This window comes from Plecotus auritus (assembly GCF_963455305.1).
Source record: "Plecotus auritus genome assembly, chromosome: 3".
Taxonomy (NCBI): domain Eukaryota; kingdom Metazoa; phylum Chordata; class Mammalia; order Chiroptera; family Vespertilionidae; genus Plecotus; species Plecotus auritus.
The window spans coordinates 199,349,066-199,374,803 of NC_137772.1; the positions used below are offsets into that span (position 1 = coordinate 199,349,066).

The following is a 25,738-nucleotide window of genomic DNA, read 5'->3' on the forward strand; positions in this document are numbered from 1 at the left end:
ATTAAGTCCAGTCATATGAATGATAAATTGAGAAATGGAATGGTTGCAATAGCCATAAACTGTAACAAAACTGTAACAAAATCTCTACTCATTTTCAATCAAAATTTCCTAGACAATTCCTTAAAAGTAAAAGAGAAAGCTGTTTCCATTTATACACTTTACCTAGTTAATTCACCTTTAATATTTTTCCCTAAACAGAAGTTTCTAGTCTTTAATTCTCTAATAGCTGCTTTACTTTCTCTGCAGATTAGAGAAATATCAGACAACTGAAGACTGATAATGCTTACAGATTATTTCAAAACCATTTTAAAAATAACTCTTAAAAAGTTATGAGATCATTTTATTTTAAATGCACCCCAAGTCATTTTTTATTTCTACATAGCTAAAATAGCTATCAAACGTGACATCTCTTACCTGAGGATAAAAGTTCAAAACTATTGCTTTAGCTTTAATAATAATTGCTACTAATTGCTACCAGGAACTATTATAATAATACCAGTACATTATCTTATTTAAATAGTCCACTTGCTGAGTTGGTTAGAGCATCATCCCGATATACCAAGGTTCCCAGTTTGATCCCCAGTCAGAGTACATACAAGAAACAATGGATGCATAAATAAGTGGAAAAACAAATCTCTCTCTCTCTCTCTCTCTCTCTCTCTCTCTCTCTCTCTCTCTCCCTTCCTCTCTCTCTCTAAAAATCAATAAATAGAATGAATATATATATATATATATATATATATATATATATATATATATATATATATATATGCCTAATATGCAAATTGTCCCCTCAGGAGTTTGACCGGGAGACCGGTAGTTCAATCACCCGTATGACATGTGCTGACCACCAGGGCACCAGGGGGGTGATGCAGAATGAAGGAAGGCCCCAGCTGGCAGCTGGAAGGCCCCGATTTACCCTGATTGCTGGCCAGGCCTAGGGACCCTACCCGTGCACAAATTTTGTTCACTGGGTCTCTAGTTTAATAAATAAATAAATCTCATAGCCTCCCTATAAGTAATCATCATCAACCCTATCTTAGAGCTGAAGAAAGTGATAATGAGGTTAAATAACTTTCCTAAGGCCATATGACCAGTAAGTCAGGAAATAGGGAGGCAATGCAGCCACAGCCTACTGGAGCCTCCGCAAAGGACAGTCAGCACAATTAACCGGCACCTGAATGTTTTCAGGAGGAAAAAAAAAAATGTTGAGGGAATATTCCCTAGAGTTAATGTGTGAGAAATGGTATGGCCACTTACTAGTACACTGACTTGGACTCTTTCTTTAATATTGTTTTCTTTTGCATTCCTCTCCTTCAGTGGCTGGACAACTTTCTGCTGCATTGTCTGTGACGGTAGCTGGCTTCTTTGAAATACACAGGAAACACTTCCCTCCAGTGGAGCAGCTTCGTTCAGGCAAAATTCTCGCTGTTTCCTCCATGCCCTGTTTCCACCTGGTTCTTCAGTATGTTTTACTTGGAGTGGCTGAAACACTGGTCAACCCAGCCTGTGAGTAACAAGTTTATCACCTCATGTTAGGATACACTGAGTTTCTACACAGAACACATCACCTCAAGTAGCTGGCAATCTAGTCACTGCCTGGAAATTCCCCATGTTTCAGAAGAAGCCTATTTATCCCCCTCTTTTTTTAATGTTTAATTTTTCTTCATTCATCTATAGAACAATTATTAATTCTATCTGAATGTAAATGAAATGAAAGACTTTACTAACCTCATTCAAAACAGTAACCATTTGGTCAGATACGTGGAAGTAGAAAAAAACTTTGCTAAAACTTAGAAGAAAACTCCACTCAGATGAAAACTCTTCTATCTTGCCTCTTCTCATCTTCCTCCCTCTCACTCAGAAATAAATTCACATGTATACTCCCTCCAAAAAATAACATTTATAATGTAGTTTGAGAGCCTATGCAAATGAAATTAAAATTAGGCAATTTTCCAGATAACTCAATGTCTTTAAATTAAATTGTAATCACTAGCATTTCATAAGACAGGTTCAAAATAACCTTATTAAATATCCAGGTTTTCTGGATTGTCTAGATTGCTGTTATTAACTAAACTAGTCACTTTAAAATTCATTAAAATATTTCAGTGACTTCTTGAAATACAGTAATGTGTGTATGTGTACATTTATCAGTGTAATCTATTGTCTTATGTTCTATCTTCCTTATACTGCCTTGAAGTGGGAACTCTGTAACTCAAGCCCAATTATACTTCACCAAGCTTATTTTTATAACTTCCTATCTTTCTCATTTTAATGTCTCTCACATTCTATCTACTCAATACACAACCTTTAGAGTAATCATCCTAAATGGCAATTCTAATCATTTCATTGTATCTAAAACTTCAATTACTCTATTATCTTCAGAATTATTTTTAAACTAGAGGCCCAGTGCACAAAATTCGTGCATGAGGGGGGGTCCCTCAGCCCGGCCTGCACCCTCTCCAATCCGGGACCCCTCGGGGGACTACCAGACATTCTTCTCACAATCTGGGACCACTGTCTCCTAACCGCTCACCTGATCACCCCTAACCACTCTACCTGCCTGCCTGATGTCCCTAACTGCTCCCCTGCCTGCCTGATCGCCTCTAACTGCCTCTGCCTGCCTGCCTGCCTGATCGCCCCTGACAGCCTCTGCCTGCCTGCCTGATCACCCCTAACTGCTCCCCCCTGCCAACCTGATCGTCCCTAACCACCACTGTGGCTTTGTCCGGAAGGACATCCGGAAGACATCCGGTCTATCTGGTCTAATTAGCACATTACCCTTTTATGAGTATAGATTTCTTAACTATATATGTTTAATAAAGATATTTATAATAATAAAAGCATAATATGCTAATTAGACCAGATGACCTACCGGACGAAGCTGGGGCTGCAAGGGAAGCCTGGGTCCTGGGTGCCAGAGGGAATCCGGTGCTGGAAGCAGAAAGAAGGAAGGCCTACTCTTACATGAATTTCGTGCATCAGGCCTCTAGTGTGTATATATATGTGTGTGTGTGTGTGTGTGTGTGTATACACACACACACACACACACACACACACACATATATATATGTGTGTGTATATATATATATATATATATATATATATATATATACACTCACACATATATATACACACCAAAGCATTTCATTGCAAAAAGTCAAAATAAAAAATAAAATCAAGTTTGTATAATTATAGTCATATTTTTGTGTGAGACTTCTTTTACTATATAATTTTAAATTATCTCATTGTATATATTTTGCATGAATAAATTATTTTATGAGATTCTAAGATGTTGATATCACTGGACACTATGAGGAATACCAAAAAAAAAAAGTATAAAGAGGCCACCACACAAGTGTTTGTGACTTCCCTGATGTTGTTTACAGAAAACTGTTGGAACTAGTGAGCCTAAATTTTGCAGTCTAAATAGGAAGAAAGGTAATGAATAAAGGTGATGAGTGAATACAGTCAGGAAATTTCCCGATAATGCAGCAACACCAGTTCAAAACACAGAAGGTAGATTATGTGATATAAATCACTTAGCTCACCCTCCCTGATTTACCTGTCAGGAAACTAAAGTCCAACTAATTCAATTGACTTATCCACTATAGAGGTAACGGGGTAGGGACCACAAGACTTTGTTTGGCCTTGCCGGTGTGGTGCAGCAGTTGAGCATTGACCTATGAGCAAAAAGTCAAGGTTCAATTCTGGGTCAGGGCACCAGGTTTCATACTCAATCCTCAGTGGGGGACATGAAGGAGGCAGCCAATCAATGATTCTCTCTTATCATTGATGTTTCTATCTCTCTCTCCCTCTCCCTTCCTCTCTGAATTAAGTAAATATATAGGTATATTTTTTAAAAGACTTTATTTGGACTTCCAGTTTTGTCGTTTATTACAAGTGTGACCTTGAGAATTAATTTAACCTTTAAGTTTCACCTTTCTGATTTTTAAGATGGAAATAATTATAATTCTTCTTTATATCATAGCATCAGTGTAACAATCAATGGGAATGTAGACTACTCCTTGAGAGTTAAATTCCAAAGTGTAGAAAGGTGTTTTGAAATGTAAAATCAAGAATTGCTCTTATAGTACAACGTAAAGGTTAATATCTATGGTCTTAAAGTAAGACAGATCTGAATTAAAACCCAGTTTTGCCACTGAGTAGTTGTGTGACCTTGGCAAAATTATTCTGTATTGCTGAGTCTTTCTCATCATCTGTAAAATGGGGAATGTTGTTGTATGGACTAAATGAAATATTTTATGTAAAGGAAAAAGCAGTGTGTCTGATTTGTAGATGGCATTCAATAATTATCAACTATAATATGTGCTGTTATTATTATCATTGTTATTATTATCATCATTTTATCATCTTTTACGTAAATTTAGAGTTCCAGACTCAGATTTAAGGCTGAAGCACAGCTCATAGCTCTTTCTACCACAATCACCATAACTCAAACACCAGGAAACCCGTTAGTGTGAGCAGATTTGTGTCTTTCTCAAACAAGTCATTCTAGATCCCATTTGTTCAGTGATATAGGGTGCAGAATTATAAAATTACTCTCTAGGACAATGGGAGAGTGAACAAACTAGAGAGATATAGAATGTTTGTTGGGAAGTATTAGGAGGCCATTTGAGTTTTTTGGGCAGGAATTTAAAGTGACTTGAACAACATGGTTACAGGTTTTTCTTCAGCCACATTAGGCTGCATGGATGTAAGAGCAGAGATGGCAGACAGTGAATTGTTTTGCCAATAAAGTTCTAGAAAGCACGAGGTAGGCAAGGGAAGGAGACTATGAGAAGGAATATGGTTATAACAATTGACCATGAAACTTAACTTGGGTAAAAAGAGTAGTGAAGACATTAGGTGAAAATAATAACAGGAGCAATGGAGTAGAGTTTTGAAGGTGTACAAATATTTGTATGGTTGAGTAGTAGAGATCAAGCTGAGAAGATGGAAGGTGGTAATCAAAGAAGCATACACAAAGTTGAAATTATGGAGTGGTTACAATTATTGGTCTAAGACATGGGTTGATAAACTTTTAAAGTGTCAGATAGCAAATAGGTTTTGCACACCAGTCTGGTACAACTACTCAACTCGGTCATATACAAGCAGTCATAAGAATGGATGTGGCTGTGTTCCAATAAAACTTTATTTATAAACTAGAGGCCTGGTGCATAAGACTCGTGCACTTGCGGGGGAAGAGGGGCCCTCAACACGGCCTGCACCCTCTTGCAGTCCGGGACCCCTTGGGGGATGTCCGCCTGCTGGCTTAGGCCCCATGGATTGGGATCGGGCCTAAACTGGCAGTCAGACATCCCTCTTACAGTCTAGGGCTCTCGCAGTCCAGGACCCCTCGCTCCTTACTGCCCGCCTGCAGCAGAAGCGGGAGAGGCTCCCGCCACCACTGCTGCACTCACCAGCTGTGAGTCCAGCTTCTGGCTGAGCGGCGCTCCCCCTGTGAGAGCACACTGACCACCAGGGGGCAGCTCCTGCGTTAAGCATCTGCCCCTGGTGGTCAGTGCACATCATAGCGACTGGTCATTCCACCATTCAGTCTATTTGCATATTATCCTTTTATTATATAGGATAGGTGTCAAGTTGGACCTTACCTGACCATAGTTCACCAACCCTAGTCTGGGGTATAAGAGTCAGTGAATGGCTAAAGTAGAGTGAAGGACAATGATATTGAAAAGGAAGGAGTACAAGGAATGAAAAACCAAGATTTGGCAAAATGGAAGGTTGGAAGGATAATCTATACGTATGTCAAAACTGCCAAGAGTTAAGGCAGGAGTAGAACTGGAGGGTGTGATGATGAGAAAGGAGCTGATAACTGAATAATAGGGGGAAATGGCCTAAAAATTGGCAGATGACAGCACATAAGTTCTCTTAGGTCATATAATCGGATAATATGAGATTCAAATTGGAAGCTTTTTAGATATGAGAAAGCAATAATGACCTGAAAGTGGTAATTAGATAAAGTTCAATTTTCTGGACATTGGCAATTCTCCACATGGTCAAAATAACTTCTTACCAAACACAATAAACACATTTTAACTGTTTAAAAACCATCAGAGTAAAGGTAATTTCTAGCAATGAGTCCCCAGTACCGGGTGCCTCGGGAAAGTGGTGATGGCCCATAATTTGTCGATTCTGCATGCTCTGTGATGGGACATTTTTACAAACACTAACCAGCCTCCACCTGGAGGCACATTTCAGCTCTCATTGGCAAGAAGACCAGCTTTTACATACACTTTGAATAGTTTTTACTGTGTCTTCATAGTAAATGAGGATTTGAGAGCAGTGACAGACTTATTGATAATACCCATAGCATAGTGTACAAAAAGGAGTACCATGGAGCCCAAAAAATCAAGTTGATGATTACTAAAGTTGAAAAAGATCAGAACATGAAGAAGATGCCTGAATATAGACACCCGAGGACTTGAAAAGCTAAGTCCCATAAAAGCAAACTGGAGGCTTTCAAAACGCCTAAAATGACACCAAAGAGAGATTAACCAGCAGGCAGAGGCTGGCAAAGTGTGTTCATGAATTATATACCGCACCAGAAGTTCTAGCAAGAGAAAAGCATAGGATTAATAATTAACTAGCAGAGTAATAATGGGCTTGTACGTTCTGCTTTTTCTCAGTGAAAGAAATCACCCAACTTAGTCTTTCTGCCCACTGTTTGTCTCTTCATATTTATAGAGAGGAAAGTTCATAAGCCAAATATTTTTTATAACCGTGAGTCCTTTCTTCCCAATGCCTCTTCAACATTTCTCTCATACTGTCCTTTGGATCTTCCTGAAAAAAAAAAAAAAAAAAACTTGCAGCATGTCCTTAGGCTCCTGCTGGTGATTTGCACTGCACAAGAAAGCTGGGGTACCCACAGTCCCCTGCCACCAATATTGACGTCCTTCTCCACAGTATTCTATTTATCACCATCATTATCTTCATCTCCAATAAGTATGTGTGGTATTAAGTGCCTGTTTAGCACTGCCCTTAGTACTGTGCATATCTCTGCTCTCTGCCCTCTCAGAGTTTAAACCCAGGGAAGAAATACCCATGCCTTTTCCCACCCTCAGCCACAGTACTCAGCACATTTCCTAGGGCACAGATAGGGATGCCTTTCAATGTTTATTGGATGATAAATGAAAACATGTGGAGGACATGCAGAAAACAAAAGAGAAATGCTAACTGAATGCAGAAAGAAACATTTGACATTTATATTATGTACTAGAGGCCCGGTGCTCAAAAATTCGTGCACTTGAGGGGTCCCTCAGCCCGGCCTGTGCCCTCTCGCAGTCCGGGACCCCTCAAGGATGTCCACCTGACAGTTTAGGCCTGCTGCCAGGGGAACATGCCTAAGCTGGAAGTCTTACATTATTCTAGCAGCCCAGGTGCCCTCAGGGGATGTCCGGCTTAGGCCCAGGGAGCGGGCCTAAGCTGTCCGTCGGACATCCTTAGCGCTGCCGAGAAGGCTGGAGAGGCTCCCACCACCGCCGCTGCACTCACAGCCATCAGCCCGGCTTGTGGCTGAGCGGCGCTCCCGCTGTGAGAGTGCACTGACCACCAGGAGGCAGCTCCTGCACTGAGCATCTGTCCCCTAGTGGTCAGTGTGTGTCATAGCAACTGGTCATGCCCAGTCGTTCCACTATTAGGGTCAATTTGCATGTAACCCTTTTATTATATAGGATTAGTAAGTTGGTTTAAAAGAGCTGGACAGCCCAGCTGGTATGGCTCATTGGTTGAGTGCCAACCTATGAACCAGGAGATCACGGTTCAATTCCTGGTCAAGGCATATGCCTGGGTTGTGGGCTCAATCCCCAGTGTAGGGCATGCAGGAGACAGCCAATCAATGATTGTCTCTCATCATTGATGTTTTTATTTCTCTCTCTCTCCCTCTCCCTTCCTCTCTGAAATCAATAAAAATATATATTTTTTAAAAATAATGAAAAAAGTAAAAGAGCTGGACAAGTACATTTACTGGGATAAAGAGCAGCTGCTAAACCAGGAGTGAAATTTTTCAGAGAAGAAAGTTCTTTTTCTTTTTATAGAGAAGGAAACTAAAAGTTTAATGTTCACAATATGTTGATTTATCACCACTTTTCTTTTTTTTAATATAAATATATTTTTGTATTGATTTCAGAGAGGAAGGAAACAGAGCAACATCAATGATGAGAGAGAATCATTGATTGGCTGCCTCCTGCACACTGCCTACTGGGGATCGAGCCTGAAACCTGGGCATGTGCCCTTGACCGGAATCAAACCTGAGACCCTTCAGTTTGCAGGTCAATGCTCTATCCACTGAACCAAACAATCTAGGGCACCATCTTTCTTTTTTAAATGAGCTTTAACGTTCACTTATGATCTCTCATTGTAATAAAATTTGCCAAGTACAAAAAAGCAAGGAGAAGACAAAGTAAAAATCCAATAATTCAACCACTCAAAGTTAAAACTGTTCCTGTTATTCAATCTATTTTCTTACAATTTTTTTGCCATGCATGTACAAAGAGAGCGATTAGTATAATAAATTTCTCTGTACCCATGTTCCAGCTTCAACAATTTTTAACTCACAGCCAAACTTGTTTTATCTCTACCCTCACTTGCATACTAAGTTCCTTCTTGTTGTATAATGTTGAATTACATCCCAGATATAATATACATCATAAATATTTCAGCATATATGCCTTAGATTTTCATACATATTTTAGTAGTTATGTTAATATGGTATGTTCAAAATTATACATACTTATTTTCATCTATTTATAATATCAAAAATTATTTTAATTAACTTTTTCTTTTTTTATTGATGTATAATTGATATATAACATTATATTAGTTTCAGGTGTATGACCTAATGAATAGATATTTGAATACACTGCAAAATGATCAACACAGTAAGTCTAGTTAACATAGGTCACCATGAAAAATTATGAATTTTGATGGGTTTATTTGTATGTGTGTATGATGAGAACTTATAAGATTTACTGTCTTAGCAACTTTCAAACATGCACTATAAAATTACTGACTATAATCATCATGCTGTACATTACATCCCCATCAGCTACTTATATAACTGAAAGTTTGTACCTTTTAATACCCTTCACCAATTTTACCTACCGCCTGTCACCCCTCCCCTCTGGCAACCACCATTCTATTCTCTGTATCTATGAGTTTTGTTTTGTTTTGTTTTGTTTAGATTCTACAATTAAGTGAAATCAAAGCATATTAGTCTTTCTCCATCTCACTTATTTCACTTAGCACAGTGGTTGGCAAACTGCGGCTCGCGAGCCACATGTGGCTCTTTGGCCCTTTGAGTGTGGCTCTTCCACCAAATACCACGGCCTGGGCGAGTCTATTTTGAAGAAGTGGCGTTAGAAGAAGTTTAAGTTTAAAAAATTTGGTTCTCAAAAGAAATTTCAATCGTTGTACGTTGATATTTGGCTCTGTTGACTAATGAGTTTGCAGACCACTGACTTAGCATAATACCCTCAAGGCCATGCAGATTGTTAACACAGGCAAATTTTCATGCTTTTTTATGGCTGCGTAGTATATTGGCACACCCAACCACTAACTGATCAAATTTTTCTTGTAGCTGTATAAGGACATATTTAGCCATATTTTATTCCTTGTAGACATCTATAAATTTTAAGACAAAAATATATCTTACTGTAGTAATTTTAATTCTATCAGTAACCTTTCTTTGAGATATAATCAACACTAATTTGAACAGTATCTGTGAAAGTATGTTAGAGATACTGTTCTAATTCTGACCTCTTTTTCTCTTAGTCTTTGTAATATCACACAGATTTGTTCCAAGTACCATCAGAAGAACCTTGATGAATTTTTTGACCCTGTTCAATGGATTTGGTTGTTTCATGGGGGCACTGCTGGTGGAGTTGGTATATCTCATCTCAGAAGGTAAAAATAGGTCTATGATATGTTTATATCTACATTGATTTGATGACTAGAAAATTGGAAGACAAAAACCTTAAGAAGAGGGGTTTTGCCAGTGTCGTTTCTTTAATTGCTCCACTTTTGCAATTAAAATAGGAAAGAACTCTTGCTGTATTCATTAATTTCTGAGAATTGTCTTTCTTTTGATAGGAAGAGGTAATTACAGAATTTAATTTCTCATGAGACCCCGCCTGCTGTCTTTCTTTAGTGTATTTTAAAACAAACTGGTCATTATATTCTTATTAGATCTTTCAATGAGGCCAAATTTAATAATGCATCATAGCTCGCATAGATAATCTTCAGAAAAGGTAAATCCTGTGTATATAGGGGTATCTAGATGATCCTTTATTCCTTGTAATTCACCAGAAATCATGTTTATGCAACCAAAGAGAAATTGTGCATTGATTAACCAATAATCTTGGAAAATTTTCCCCATAGAGACTTTGATCAGAAAAGCAGACAAACTGAGTCTGCCTATCTGTTGAGAATTATGTTCCACAGAAAAAAAGTCTAATTTTCTGTCCATATAGCAACTCTTCAAGCATTTGATAAACATTCAAAGAAATAGTGTGGAACAGGTTTAAGAAAGTAGCTTCTGGAGTTGGATCCAGATAGTCTAGCTATGTGTCCTTCTCAGTTTCCATGCCAATAATGACAATAAATAATTCATCATGTTTTTCTGAGGATTAAGTAATTAATACATATGGTAAATGCTCAATAAAGAGCTGTTATGATCCTCTTCTATTTTATAGACAAACTACCCCAGTTTTCTCACATTGCATGATTACCTGATTTTTTTTCACTATAAAAACCCCTCCATCAATTAAACAAGCAACGATTTGTCAGTATCTTTCTTAAAATATGGTTTCCAGAATCAAACACAATACTCAAGATGATAGATATGTCACGTTGATTAACCTTCTCTCTCTCTCTCTCTTTCTCTCTCTCTCTCTCTCTCTCTCTCTCTCTCTCTCTCTCTCTCTCTCCCTTTCTCTCTCTCTGAATTCCAACAGGGATTGTCTTGACTTTTTCAGTAGTGCATCATGCTTATGGTCAATTAAAACCTAAAGTATTTTCTATTTTTAGCAGCTTCTCCCCATTCAGTTTCACTTATCACAATTTTTTTCTAATTAAACACATGAATTTATATTTATCCTTAATAAATGTCAGCTCATCATCCTAAATAACACATTTTAAAAACTTAATTCTGTCATCCATTGAATTACTAACATTCACTTCTTTATTAGCTTTGCATCATGTGCCAATTTAGAAACAAGTAACTAGACTCTTCCAGGTAATTGATAAATTGTTGAATTGGACAGAACCAAAAATAGAGCCTATGGGAAATTCCTAAAGACCTCACTGCAAGTTAATGACAATCAACTAACCCTTCCCTTTGGGACTTAATCAGCTCCCACTTCATTTAATTACTATATTTAGCCTCCACACTTCTCCATTATTCCCTGAATGACATCACAAGACACATTGTCATATGTTTTTCTCAGAATAGTATATGGCTTTGTTTATGACAGTTCCTTTAGCATTTATCAAGAAAAAAAAAATGAAGTTCATTTACATGATTTGGATCTAGTGACCTTATACTGACTTATAGTGACTAATTAGAGCCCTTAAAAAAGAGGGGTCCTTTGACCTTAGCCTGACTTTGGGTCAGTCATCATCTCTCTTATTTCCTCTTATTTAAAAAAGGAAATGCTGTACTTCACTTTTCTCAGAGATGATAAGAAGATAAAATTAAATAAGGCATTTGAAAATTTCAATGTCAGAGATTATTTTAAATATAAAATTAAGTCATATATTATAGTGACCCATTTGGCTACAAACAAAATCAGTTTAGTCAAACAACCAGACCAATTTTTTGACAGAGCTGACCATAATAAAACCAACACTATTACAATATGTTTAGGCACCCCACATGCCTCCACATTCCATTTAGCACATAGGATATTTTAAACCTTTACGGATTCATGTCAGCTGAGCATGTGTGCATATGAGAGTGTGTGAGTGTTAGTACATGATTGGAAAAGATAATCAGCTATCACAGTCTCCCAGTCTCCAAGCTACATTAGTCATTTTTAGCACCATGATGGAGAATGGTGTGAATGCGGTAAATTCAAAAGATTTCTCAAAACTTGACTGTGCAGACAGATAGCTGTTAGAGTGACATTTTCAGTACAAGTGAGAAAACTGATCCTTCTGGGATCTCTAACTCTGAGTGCTTTAAAGGAGAAGATACAAGACTAAACCCATCCTCCTACACTAATCATTTCAGGAATAGTTTATCTAAAAGTAGCAATGCTAATATAAAGAAGTGAAGAAGTCAGTCAAACTGCTTATTTCAACTACATCCCATTAGCAACCAGATCAATTTTCTCACACATGAGTTCGAGCTTACCTTTTGACAAAAAATAACAAAATAGCAGTCAGTGGAAAATGACATCTTTGTTATGGACGTGCAGGTGATTGAAAGATCCAAAGCAAAATGTCTAAGAGAAAGGGGATAATTGGACAGAATCAAGAGGTCAAGGTATACATCTTTTTGTCCCTGCTAGTCCTTCTTCCTCAGAATTCAGGAAAGGAACAAAGAATTTAGCTGTTTAATTCCCATCAAGATCATTTTAAATTAAAAAAAAAATATGATCTTTTAAAATTCTCATTTAAGTATCTATGATTATTGAGGCCCCTGACAGCCATGTCAGCATGAATCACCTAGTCACTCTTGAAAGAGGAGTTTGCAGTTACAGTAAACTTGAAAGAAGAACATATTTATTATGCATCTGGAAAGGTGTTCATCTGGGTTTCACAGGCCCATGCTTATTTTTCCAGAGATATGTTTCTTCAAATTCAGATGAAAGCCTCTAGTCCAACTTCACATGGGTTTTGAGATGACAGATTTTTAAAGCCAGGGGGGAAAAGAAGTGGCCTGCTTCCCCATAATCTATCTTTAGTCAGCCAAACTCTACTGCCTGTCAACTGGCTTAATGCCTGAGTTCCTATGGCTAACTAGGCAGGACCCCAACAGTTCCCATGGGCAAACCCTGCTTATGGTCCTCAGTCGGAATTAGATGCAGAGCCCTCCTTGCACAATGGGGTTATGCATTTCAGAAACAATTTATTCTACACCCTCAACCTTCATCTCTACAGAAACCCTTGGAGCTGCTCAGAGGCCTTAGGGTTCATAACAGTATCAGGGCAGAGCCCAAATTACCCTCCAGACTATGGAAAGCAACTGTTCATGGCTATTGGCCCACAAGTGGTAGAAAGGGCACAACTATGAGTCAGATAAACCTGAATTTAAACAAAAAAAAGAGTTGTGAGATCTTGAGCACATTATTTAACTTTCTGAGACTCAGTTTCTCCTCCTCTAACATGGTGTCACTAATATCTTCCAAGAATTCTATGAGGAGAAGAGGAACTAAATATAAAGCACCAGATAAATCAAAGCACAAAAAAATGATTTTGTTGTCGTTGCTGTTGTAATTTGAGTGAGATTTCAACATTTTCAGAGTGAGCTAGGATTGTCATGGATATGATATTCTGGTATGGCATTTTAATAATTATTCAAAAAGAGTGTATTCCATAAATGCAGAGCTTAGTCGTCCTATTCAACTTCAATTCCAAGTCTAGATTGGGATGAGCTAAAATAAAGCAGTGCTCTGAGATTCTTCTTGGCCTCTTGTACCCATGTCATTAGTGGAGGTCCCTTTGCATGGCAAACTTAGAAATCTAGATAGTTAGAATCACATCCATGTCCACACTAAGAGTACCTGGAAATGTGATTAAAATTAACACTAGAAGGATGGGTTGTATTTGGCTTGGTAAGCGTAGGAGTGAAGTATTTCCGATAGGGAGCACATATACCAAGGCTTGGAAGTAGAGAATCAAGAGGTACATCAGAGGAACTCAAAGAAGACCAGTAACCTAAAAATATTCAGTAAATATTTTCAGTGAATATTCAGAGAATATGAGGAGAGAATCACATAAAGTTAGAAACAAAATCATGCAGGGTCCTTGGCTTACAGGGATTTATTTAATTTGAAGGTAATAAGAATTCATAAAGGCATCAGGTGAGCGGCATGACCTATTTGGCTTTAAGATCACTGTGGATGCAATATAATTTGGAAGAGAAAAAGAATGGTTTGGGAAGTAGTAAGAAGGGTGCAACTGAAGTCACCCAGGCAAATCTAGATAGTGATGGATTAATGAGGAAGTAAGAAGATGGAGAAAAATGAATGGATATAAGCTTGATTTTTAAAGTAGAATCAATAATCCTTAGTGATAGTTTTCATAGAGTCAGGGGGCAGTAGGGTACAAAAAGGAGAGGTATCAAGAAGGCATCCCAAATTCTGCCAAGAGAAACTGGGTAGGCAAAGCTTCCATTTTCTAAATGGAGAACACTAGAAGATGAATAGATTTAAAAACTTGTCACCCATTCATTTTTTTAACACATTAAGTTTGACATACTTGTTTGACATCCATATAGAAATATCTGGAGCTCAGAAAAAAGATCTGGGTCAGATATATAAATATGAGAATCTTTAGCACAAAAATAGCATTTGAACCCAGAGAAGTGAATGAAATTACCTAGTGTGAGTATTAAGAATGAGAAGAAAAAGGAGCCCGAGACCTAGACCTGAAAATCCTCAGTATTAGAGGTTACATGGAGGAGAAATGGCCTGCCAAAGAAAGAAAATTAGCAGCCAGAGATGTGGGAGAAAAAAAATGTAGATCTATACACATATGTGTGTGTGTATATATATTCATATACATACATATGTGTGTATGCATATGTATATTTCACTGAAGATAAGAGAGAGGGTTATTTCAAGCAGGAATTAGTAAATTGTACTAAATGCTACTGTGAGATCAAGTAGAATGAAGACTGAAAAGTATTCATAGATTTAACAAAATTATGATCACTAATAACTTTAGTAAGAGTCACTTCAGTGGTGACAGGGGAATGAGAACCTGGTTGGAGTAAAGAAATACCTAGTAAGGAAAGTAATAAAGGTATTGCCTTAAACACCTTTTTTGAAGAAGTTGGCACTGAAGATTTAAATAAAACAGTGGCTGGATGAAGATGTAAAAGGATTTGCCAGATTTAGCAAATAAAAATATAGGAGACCCAGTTACATTGAATTTCAGGTGCACAGTGAATAAATTTTTAGTATAAATGTCTGATGAAATATTGTAGGTATACTATAAACAAAAAATTATTTGTACAATATTCAGGGCATGCTTATCCTATAAAATAATTTATTGTTCTAAAATTCAAATTTAACTATGAGCCCTATGTTTTATCTGGGAAACTTGGATGTGGGTTCAAGATACTTTCTTATTTGAGAAATCTTGAGCATATTTAACAGATAAAAATATCTGGAGAAGTTAAAAATGCAAGTGAAAGAAGAGAGATGGACTTATCAAAGAGTGGGTACTTCTCCCCTGCACTGAAACAGAGAGAAAGGAGAGGATGGTGCTGGTACAAGTGGGTGTAGCTCTGGTTTTGGAAAGATGCTGGAGCCTTCCTTTCAAGGCTCCCAATTTTCTTTATAAAGCAGCAAGTCAATCATGAGAGCAAAAGGGGATTAGGATGAGAATGAATATGAAGAACAAGGGAATATGAACTCATTGCAAGAGTGAGCAAAGCTGATTTAGAAGATAAATGTTAAGATGCTGGTGATAATGGATGAAGTTTGGGGGGGTCCTTTTCCTCAGTAAATTTTCTGAGACTTGCATGAGAAAATGAGTGATTTTTATTTGTATGGAATCCCATCCCTGGGTTTCCAGGGTCCGTTTCTCTTAGTCCAGTCATAGAAGAAGTGTAGCTAGGGTTTCAGTACAGCTAGAAGCAAAACCAGCATCAGGAGTTTCCTTTCCATATTGGAGCTGGGTCCAGTACAGCATCAGGCTAGTTGCAGTCCATCAGTCCAGTGTGTGTGTGTGTGTGTGTGTGTGTGTGTGTGTGTGTGTGTGTGTGTGTGTAGGGGGTGGTCCATGGCCCACAGCAAATGCAGGAGAGCACACCCCAAGCAGCAAGAGTTCCAATGGTCCCAAAAGCACAAGAGCAACAAGAGAGCAAATTGCTTTGTTCAGGGGATTAAATATCCCAAATTTTCATGCACTTGCAGTGGCCACACCCATTCTGGCCAACCATCTCTGTTCCCAAGTGTGACTGACAATAAGCACCTTTGCTAGTCCCCTCAACTTTACTGGGCATGCATCCATCTTCCCTTTGTTGGACCCCTGAGGAGTGTAAAGTTGTAGTTTCCTGGTGAAGCTGCCTAAATGACATGCCTATAATATCTGGCTTTCCCTCTACTCCTTTCCTGTTATTAATAACTAAGTTAATTACAATGGTATCATTGGCAGTGTTGAAGGCCCAGTTAATATTGGTGATGATAAAGAATGATAACCAAACTACCTGAAGCATTACTTTGCACAGTGACATTCAGGTGCTCTAGGCAGGTATGAAGCTACCCAGTAGATTTTTAAATGGTGTAAAGACTACAAGATACAGGAAGAAAGGCACTAACTCTACTCTTGAGTTAAAGTAATTTGGGGTAAATCTTACAGGCTATTTCTTTTCAAATGTGCAAAAAAATTGAGAAAAGCTTTCTTCTCAAATTCTGAAATTAATATGTCTACACCATTAGCTAACTGGAGTTGCAAATAAGAGAACAGACTTTACAAATAAGCAGATATTGGGCAAAGTCAGTTCCTGCTATATCCATAAAATGATTTAAATTAAACATTTTACTATTTTAAGTAGCTCCACTTAGAGATTGACTTATTAATTCAGTCCACAAATACATACTGGGTTCCTACTATGTGTAAGTACTCAATTAATAATACCAAGTCCGATATTTAATTAATAAGAAGAGCCTTATAGAAATAGTTGACACTGAAATTAATATCAGATATATTCATTTGACTAATGCTATTACAATTACAGTTCATGCCTAATGACATTATCGGGCTATTATCACAAAGCATTACCTCTCTTCTAAAACTCATTTCCATGATAATTCATTGAAATCATCATGAGAACACACTATCTAGATGGGTTTTTACCTCCCAGTGCTCTTCCAAGAGGAGAAACTCACAGTATAAGAAAGCTTGTTATCCCAAATATCACCCATGCAGTTCTCTGTGCAGATCAGGTGAACAATGCACCGTGAATTCTCTACAATTTTGAAAGGCAGAGTATCCCCCAAAACAGCAAACTGACTTCATTTTAATCTACAATTCCCAAGAAGTGGAAATGCAAATTAAAGTGTCCATGCCGACAATGTTATGAGAGCAAACTACTGAGCTCTTGCAGATTTGGGACCCCATTTCAGCTCACCCATTTTATCCAACACATTTGTTCTATCTCCTTTAAAGGACTTTTGAAATACAGCTCAGACTCCCTGTGCCTCTGTTTTCTCATCTGTGAAATAAAGGTGATCGTTTGAGTGCTTACTAGATAAATATGAAAAAAAGACAGAAAAGTCAAAGTAGAATATAGTTGTTAGGTATTATTTCCTCAGGTATCATGAAAATTAATGTGTTTTAAAAATTAACTCAGGTAGGAGAGCTATGAATCTCAAATGAAGCATTTAAATCAGGTTACTGAAAGGAGGAAGGGAAGAAATTAACATTTATTAAGTGTCAGTTACATGCAGACCTTGCTATATGCATTTCACAAAGATATTATTTCATTAAATCTTTACAACAATCCTTTGGTGGTAGATATGTGTAGCCCCATCATATATAAGAAGAAAATGAGCTCAGAGGGTTATATAAGTTGCCTAAATCACATAGCAATGGTGGCTTCCCAATACCAAAGCTCTTTTCACTGCACAGGGTTTATTTCCCACGGCACCTCGGCACATCCCTCCTGGAGAAAGACTGCTACATCTTTTTAATTGCATACTTCTTCGCTCCCAAGCAAAAAGCATAGATGTGTCTAAAATAAACTGAGGTATAAAATCCATTTCAGTTTTGTCTCAACAACTTTGGATTATTGATAGATACTAGCATTAGAAAAACTAACGTTAAAAAAAAGAAAACTAACGAAGTCTGAGGGAAATAATTGCTTACTGTGCTCAACTATTATTTGAAAGATTCCAAAAGGCACATTTTCAGATTTGAAAACTTCCATTACATTCAAAATTAAACAGTAATTAGTAAAAAAGAGGAAATATTGTGTTTTTTCCTCTAAAAAATGATGGCAGAAATCTGCCTTGAATAGAAAGCAATATGCTGTAGCACTGAAAATAATACCATGTGTGCTTGAGGTGAGTGAATCTTAGGGTTCAGAATAGCCTACTATCGTTACTTAGAGAATGAGGATTTCCAAAACAATGTCTTAGGACAGTTTCATAAATAGCATATGACTTCCAAGTTATAGTGTCGAGGTTGTTATCCAGGTCTTCAATTGCTGAAGAAGCATTGGTTGTAATGAAAAACCCTCCCTTTTTGTTGTTTTATAAGAAATCAGAAATGCAAGTCTTAGAAAATTCTTTATCTCAAGATATTGCAAGAACCTCACTCCCACTAGCATCACAGGAATTTCACCCATGCCATATGCTGCCAACAGTTTCAGCTATCTCTTGATTTAGTATCATCTTCTTTGTAATTATTACAATTTGGTGATTAAAATTACATATCAGATATTACTGATCATACTTCTCCTTATGGTTTATTCTTCAGTAATAAAAATAATAATATTTCCTATGGTTTATAATTCCAGATGAATTTCAGAATCATTTTATCAATTTTCTCCAAATCCTATTTTTAATAAGTAAAACTTGGTAAGTTACTTTTAGAAAAAAATATAAAGCCTTTATAATATTTCATATCCCATCAACACCTACAGCATAACTTTTTTATTTATTCAATGTTTAAAAATTCAGTTTAGCAAAATTTTCTTCTTTCCTTATATATCCTGAACATTTCTTGTCAGAGTTATTATAGGAATTTTAGGCTCATTTTCTTTTTGCTGTTATGAACTGAGTCATTTCCCCTCATTACAACTCACTGAGATAATCACTACTATATAAGATATTAATGTTTGTCTTCATCTTGCACTGAACTTCTTTTAAAAATATTTTTTATTGATTTCAGAGAGGAGGGGAGAGGGAGAGAGATAAAAACATCAATGGTAAGAGAGAATCATTGATCAGCTGCTTCCTGCATGCCCCCACTGGGGATCGAGCCCACAACGGGCATATGACCTAACTGGGAATCGAACCATGACCTCTGGTTCATAGGTTGATGCTCAACCACTGAGCACACCGGCCAGACCTTGCACTGAACTTTTTAAATTTATGAGAGAATTTTAGTTGAACTTTTAGGTTTAAATCAAAATTATCTAATCTTAAATATCATTTTTAAAAATTTTATTTATTTGAGAGAGGGAGAGAGAGAGAGAGAAATTGACTTGCTCTTCCACTTATTTATGTATTCACTAGTGGATTCTTGTATGTGCCCTGACGGGATTGAACCCATAGCCTTGGCACATCAGGACAATGCTCTAACCAATGAGCTATCCAGCCAGGGCTTAAATATAATTTTTATCCATATTTCCAACATTAGCTCTTATGTTTTGTGTCTTTATCAGGACATAGAACTTCTAGGGCAATGTTAATACCAGAAGAGAATCACATTTTATCTTGCTTATGATCTTAATATTAATCTCTCTTATTTTTCTAATAAGCATATTTGTAGATCTATAAAGATAATTTTAAAGGAATTCTTTAGTATAAGAAAATTTCTATTTCTTGTTTTCTGATATTTAAACAAATCAGGTTACATTTTATTGAATGCTTCTTAAACAGCTCTTGAGATAGCCTTTTGATTTTCTTACTGCTCCTGCGATGATATAGTATATTTAATTAATAGATTTTTAAATTTTAAATCACCTTTACTTACAAGAAATAAATAATACTTGATAGCATCAATACTTGATGATCTTTTTGCTACACTCTGGAAAGATCTAAAGGAAAGATTCATTTCTTCCATAAAAATTGAAAGGTGCATTCAGGACCTAATGTCTGTTTTGCAGATAATTCTTTGTAACTTTCCCCTACTATTTCTTGCTATTATGTTTTTCATTTCTTCTTGGTTCAATTTTGGCAATTAATATTTTCCTAGGTAATTATCCCATTTCTATGAGATTTTTTACATTAATTTAGAATACTCATCGCTGAACATTGTTGTCTTCTCTGATTTTTTTTGTTATATATTCTGAACAGATTTGTCAAGGGCTCTTGTTGTTACATTTTTTTGAGTAATGAATCAGCACTTAGAACCATTAAATCTACTATACTTTAATATATTGATTTTCTTCTCTCGTCTTTATTTCCTTTCATTTTACTTCCCTTAGACTTGTTTTGTCATTTTCTTATGTTTAATATTTACTTCATTTATTTTCAATCTGTTAACAAACAAAACTCAACCTAGTAAATTTGAAGATCTAATTGGCTTGATTTGTGAATCAGGCAGCATCCCATCTAGTAGATAAAAAGGTGCTCTGAGCCTGGTTGGTATGGCTCAGTGGTTGAGCATCGACCTATGTATCAAGAGGTCAGGGGGATTCCCAGTCAGGGAATTGGGCTCAATCCACAATAAAGGGTGTGCAGGAGGCACAATAAAGGACGTGCATGGAGATGATTCTTTCTCATCATTGATGTTTCTATCTCTTTCTTCCTCTCTCTTCCTCTCTGAAATCAATTTATATATATACTAGAGGCCTGGTGCACAAAATTTGTGCACTTGGGGGGGTTCCTTCAGCCCAGCCTGAACCCTCTCACAGTCCGGGAGCCCTCAGGGGATGTCCAACTGATGGCTTAGGCCAGGGGTGGGCAAACTTTTTGACTTGAGGGCCACAATGGGTTCTTAAACTGGACCGGAGGGCCGGAACAAAAGCATGGATGGAGTGTTTGTGTGAACTAATATAAATTCAAAGTAAAGGAGCGGAGGGGAGAGCAAGAGAACCGGATAGAACAGCCAGATCCGGCCCGCGGGCCGTAGTTTGCCCACGGCTGGCTTAGGCCCACTCCCTCCCCCACCACAAGTGCATGAATTAGTTTATTTTGTTCACTAGATTCCACACATAAGCAAAATCATATACTTGTCTTTCTCTGACTGGCTTATTTCACTTAGCATAATATTCTCCCGGTCCATCAATGCTCTTGCAAAAGGTAAGATTTCCTTCTCTTTTTTTATGGCTGAGTAGTATTCCATTGTATACATGTACCTCAACTTTTATATCCACTCATCAACTGATGGGCACTTGGGCTGCTTCCAAATCTTGGCTATATTAAATAACGCTGCAGTGAACATAGAGGTGCATATATTCTTTCAAATTAGTTTTTGGGGTTTCTTTTAAAATTAACAAATAACTATAACTGAACAAGAAATATTTGGGGGACTTCTGAACAAATATTTTGTATGTGGTATTATTTCAGTGATCTAACCTCATTATTAACTAGCTGGTTATAACATTAAAATGTTTAACTGGGGTTCCCTGTGAGCATTAACAAATGTCACTTACTGTTCCCTTTATAGGGCACATTTTTTCTCATGTTGTTAATCTTCCTATCCAACCAACCTTAAGATTTGAAGAAGTTTGGTTAGTTCCATTCTAGACCTAAAGTGTTCTCTTTATCTCCTTTTACAAGGATACTCCTGATTTCCATCAGCTACTAGAAATGGCAGATGAAAAATGGCACAAATGTGAATTATGACAATAAAAGTTTATAAGCTACTAAAATAAAATTATAGTACCTAAGAGCTGAGTCAACTGACACTGTTAAATGGAACATTTTACAACCAGTCCTGGGATAATGATAAAAAGAAAAAAGTGTAGCACACAGAAGATGGAGAAATATCTGACAGGAAATGGGCCCAAGATCAAGCTCAGGCTACCTGATTTTGGATGAGCTATCTTAAAAGTCAGGGTGGGGAGGAGATAATCTAATGTTTACAGACTGCCTCCTCTGTGTTCAACTGCTGACATCTATTATCTCTTTTACTTCCCATAACAGCTCAGTGAGAGAGCTATTATTGTCATTTTAGAAAAAAGAAATCGAGGCTAAAGTGGTCGAGTTGGGAAAATGCCCAACAACAAAACTGTTAAATAATAGACAATATTGACACCCAAAGACCCTCTGACTCCAAAGCCCATGCTCTTTCTATAGCTTTTTTTATACCCAAATGCTACCTCTTTGTATAGATAGATAATCTCTATATAAATAAAGCAACTTTTAGGTTTTATAAAGAATCTCTCTTTCCAATTTGATGCTAATGTTTGTTCCACGCTATCAATTCAGGTGATGGTTCCCTTTACCTTGAAGCTCAGCATGTAAATTAGCTACACAGAGAATGTTAAATTATAGCTAAGTAAGGCAAAAATATAGGGCTAGCGTGAAGATCAGCATTAGGAAGAAAGCTGAACTCTGAAAAATGATATTTAAGGAGGAATATAAGAGTGTTATCAGGACTTTGGATAGGTGATAGGGCAACCTTTCATTTTATTTTTAAATAACTCCACTCACAGATTATTTTGTGTTACTCAAAAATTTCCACTGTCTTTCTCTAGCCTTTCTAGTAAGACATTCTTCTGTCACCCTAAATGCCCATAATACCAAGTCATAGTGCTTCTCATCTATGGCCACCTCAGTATCCCCAGTGACAAACAAAAGCATACTGGCATGTCCCAGGGTCTGGTGCTGTCTCCCAATAAACCAGTATTTGCTCTAATTACACAATTTTAGAAGTATTGTTTTATCTTTAAAGACCTTATAGAATTTATACTCTTTTCTTTCATCTGACTTTGTTATAATGTAAAGATAGTCTTTCCAATTATAACTATGGACCAAAATTCATGCTCCAAGAAGAATTAATGTCATGTTAATTCTGAGGCATCGCATACTCTGTGCAAACTCCTCTTACTCTAGCCAGAGAAACACAGTGATCAAATGATATAATCGAATGACATGCAAAGTGCTGATGTGAAATGAAAAGGGCAGAAATATGATTGGGATATTAATTCAAGAGAAATAAGAAAATAAGACTGTTCAAATAGGCTTAGCAGGATGGATTAGTTCTTTCTCGAAATATGTGTGATGTTATCTCAACATGGACTTCCACTCCAACTCCCCTCATTTAAGTACAATCAAATGCTTAGTTTCTACAAATACACACACACACACACACACACACACACACACACACACACACTAAGAGGGCTACAAAATATTCAATGGCCAGACATAGAGAAAAATATTCAGTGAAACTGCTCCTAAATATCAGATGAAGGCATCATGTCAATATAGCAATAAAACCATAAATTTCTATTGTAATGGAACACAAATTAATAAAATGGGAAAGTAGAACTTACAAAATAGCTTTAAACTCAATACCACATTTCATTTATAGGTCCAAGACTATAATGGACAAAAGCTAATTTTCATGGTTGATCCATAATAATAGTCATTGAGAAGTTAAATGACAGAGGAGAAACAGCTTTAAATGGGAAGTGGCACAATTAATCACAACTGTCATACTTATGCACTTGCTGACTATCAACCTTGAACAGAGCATTTAATTCAAATCCCATTTAAAAGTATGCACTGTCAAGGGAGAGGCCAAGAACCATTTTCTAGTTCAGGAAGCAACCCACAATCCATGTGCCAATGATGGCACTGAAAATCAAGTCTATTGGCATATAGACTGATTGCTCTGATCCTATACCCTCTTCACAACCCATTGTAGGAGCTGCTCCTATTAAAAAAATAATAATAAAATGCCAGAAACCTTGACATCTGACTTTTCAAAGATGATCAATTTCTGTTCTCGTTATTTGAAAATATTCTGCACATGCAGAACCCCAATTGAATTGAAGCTCTCTCTTTTGAACACCCTTTTAAACATTCTAAAATATTATATATCTGCAATGTATTTGTTAATACTAGGATCCCATTGCTGTTTTAAAGGCATTACATAGAATAACTATTGCATATATAATATAATATAGTATATTTCATACAATGTATTAAATAATATCTCAAACTCACTGAAGAAAAACTGTGTAGAGAAAAAGATGATACACAGATAGAGATATTGATATAGATGTAAATAGATTATATAGGTATAGCTAGAGATAGAGATAACAGAGATAGAAAGATAAAGATAGAAGGATAGAGATAGAGATTTGGATATGGAATGAGAGAGAGAGTTATAGCAAAGATCCAAAGCAAAAATCAAAATTTATAAGCAAAATAAAAACAATTACCTTGAATCCTAAATAATTTCATATTTACTTATTTAATAGTTTCATATATACCAGTTTGATCAGAAGGAAGTATTTAGAAGTATTAAATTGAAGGAATACTCACCAGTTCAGAAAATATCTTCCTGACAACCAGATTGCAAGTAATTATAAGATAACACTAGATTTATCTAAGTTGTCAAAATAATGTAACATCTGGCATCTATACATATTATCTCGATAACCTTACAATTAGCATATGCAACAAACTACCTGGTCTTGGCAAATATTTTTCATTCATTTAATGTATATTTACTAAACAATCCCTACATGCCAGCCACTGTTCTACATACTAGACAGGAATAAGACAAATGTGGTTCCTGCAAATTAATAGGATAATCAGGGTTACTTTTACAGCCCAGTTCTTCTGGCACTTACGCTGTGTTATGTAAATTAAGTTTTTCTGACCTTGGGTGCTTTGCTTGTCATTTTACTGTTATTTACAGAATTAAATAAATTTTGACAATGAGTTTCAGATGAGCTTTTTTGCTTTGTAGGTATTATTGAAGCAAATAAACTCTATGAATTGTGGAATGATAAAATATTCACAGAAACTTACAACTCTGCTGTTGAATAACAATTACACTTATTCCAAACAGGCAATTGGTTTCCAAACGCATTAAACAAAGGCAATTTAGAGAGCTTCTTCTTCTTCTTGGCATCATTAACATTGTTGAACGTCCTGGGATTCTGGAGTATTTCACAAAGGTAACTATGTGTATGGTAAGATTTCTGAGTTCGTGAAATATTGACCTGGGAACCATCACTGAGCCAATGGGAATCCTGTATGCCATGACTGGACCAATTAGCATATTAGAGAAATCTAACAGATTATTCAGAGCCAGAACTGTGCCATTTAGAATTCACTTTTTCCATCGATCCTTATAATAAAAACCGTTCTTTAGTTGATTCTACAAGATGTTCTAAAGCAAAACTTTTTTCCTCCATTACGTAGTACTACTTTAGAATTAGAAATAACTATATTGGTAATAAAAGAGAATGAATCATTATCATTAAAAGCAAGTATCATTAAATAAATAGCTAGAAATCTAATGATGCTTAAGATTCCAATTCCATTCAGGCCTTTGAATCAGCAGTGACCATTTCAAGGTCAATAACAAACTGGGAAAATCATTTAGCCAGTCACCTGAGACCCTTCAGTGGCTTAATATGTTTCATCTACCATTCATCCATTGCCAGTGTCTCTCTCTCTCTCTCTCTCTCTCTCTCTCTCTCTCTCTCTCTCTCTCTCTCTCTCTCTCTCTCTCATCTCTACACATGTAAAAATAAAGACAATAATAATGACCTCTTATGGGCTTTAGGGACATAAAGTCTTATAAAGGTTCTAGCATAATACCTGCCACATAGTGGGAATAAAACAGATCTTTGTTTTCCTCACTTCCCTCCATTCACTTATCCATTTAATCATGTTTATCCCATCCA

At 36.6% G+C, this 25,738-nt stretch overlaps 1 protein-coding gene across 1 annotated transcript in view; it reads left to right on the forward strand.

Annotated features, from left to right (window-relative positions):
- The window catches only part of SLC15A5 (solute carrier family 15 member 5), a gene marked incomplete at both ends in the record, with an annotated part of 78,816 nt that overhangs the window by 46,530 nt on the left and 6,548 nt on the right, over nucleotides 1-25,738 (forward strand). Inside the window, 3 exons of the mRNA XM_080663120.1 lie at nucleotides 1,321-1,509; nucleotides 9,793-9,924; nucleotides 24,895-25,003. Of these exons, the coding sequence (XP_080519246.1) occupies nucleotides 1,321-1,509; nucleotides 9,793-9,924; nucleotides 24,895-25,003 (430 nt within the window). The remainder of the gene's footprint in view (nucleotides 1-1,320; nucleotides 1,510-9,792; nucleotides 9,925-24,894; nucleotides 25,004-25,738) is intronic.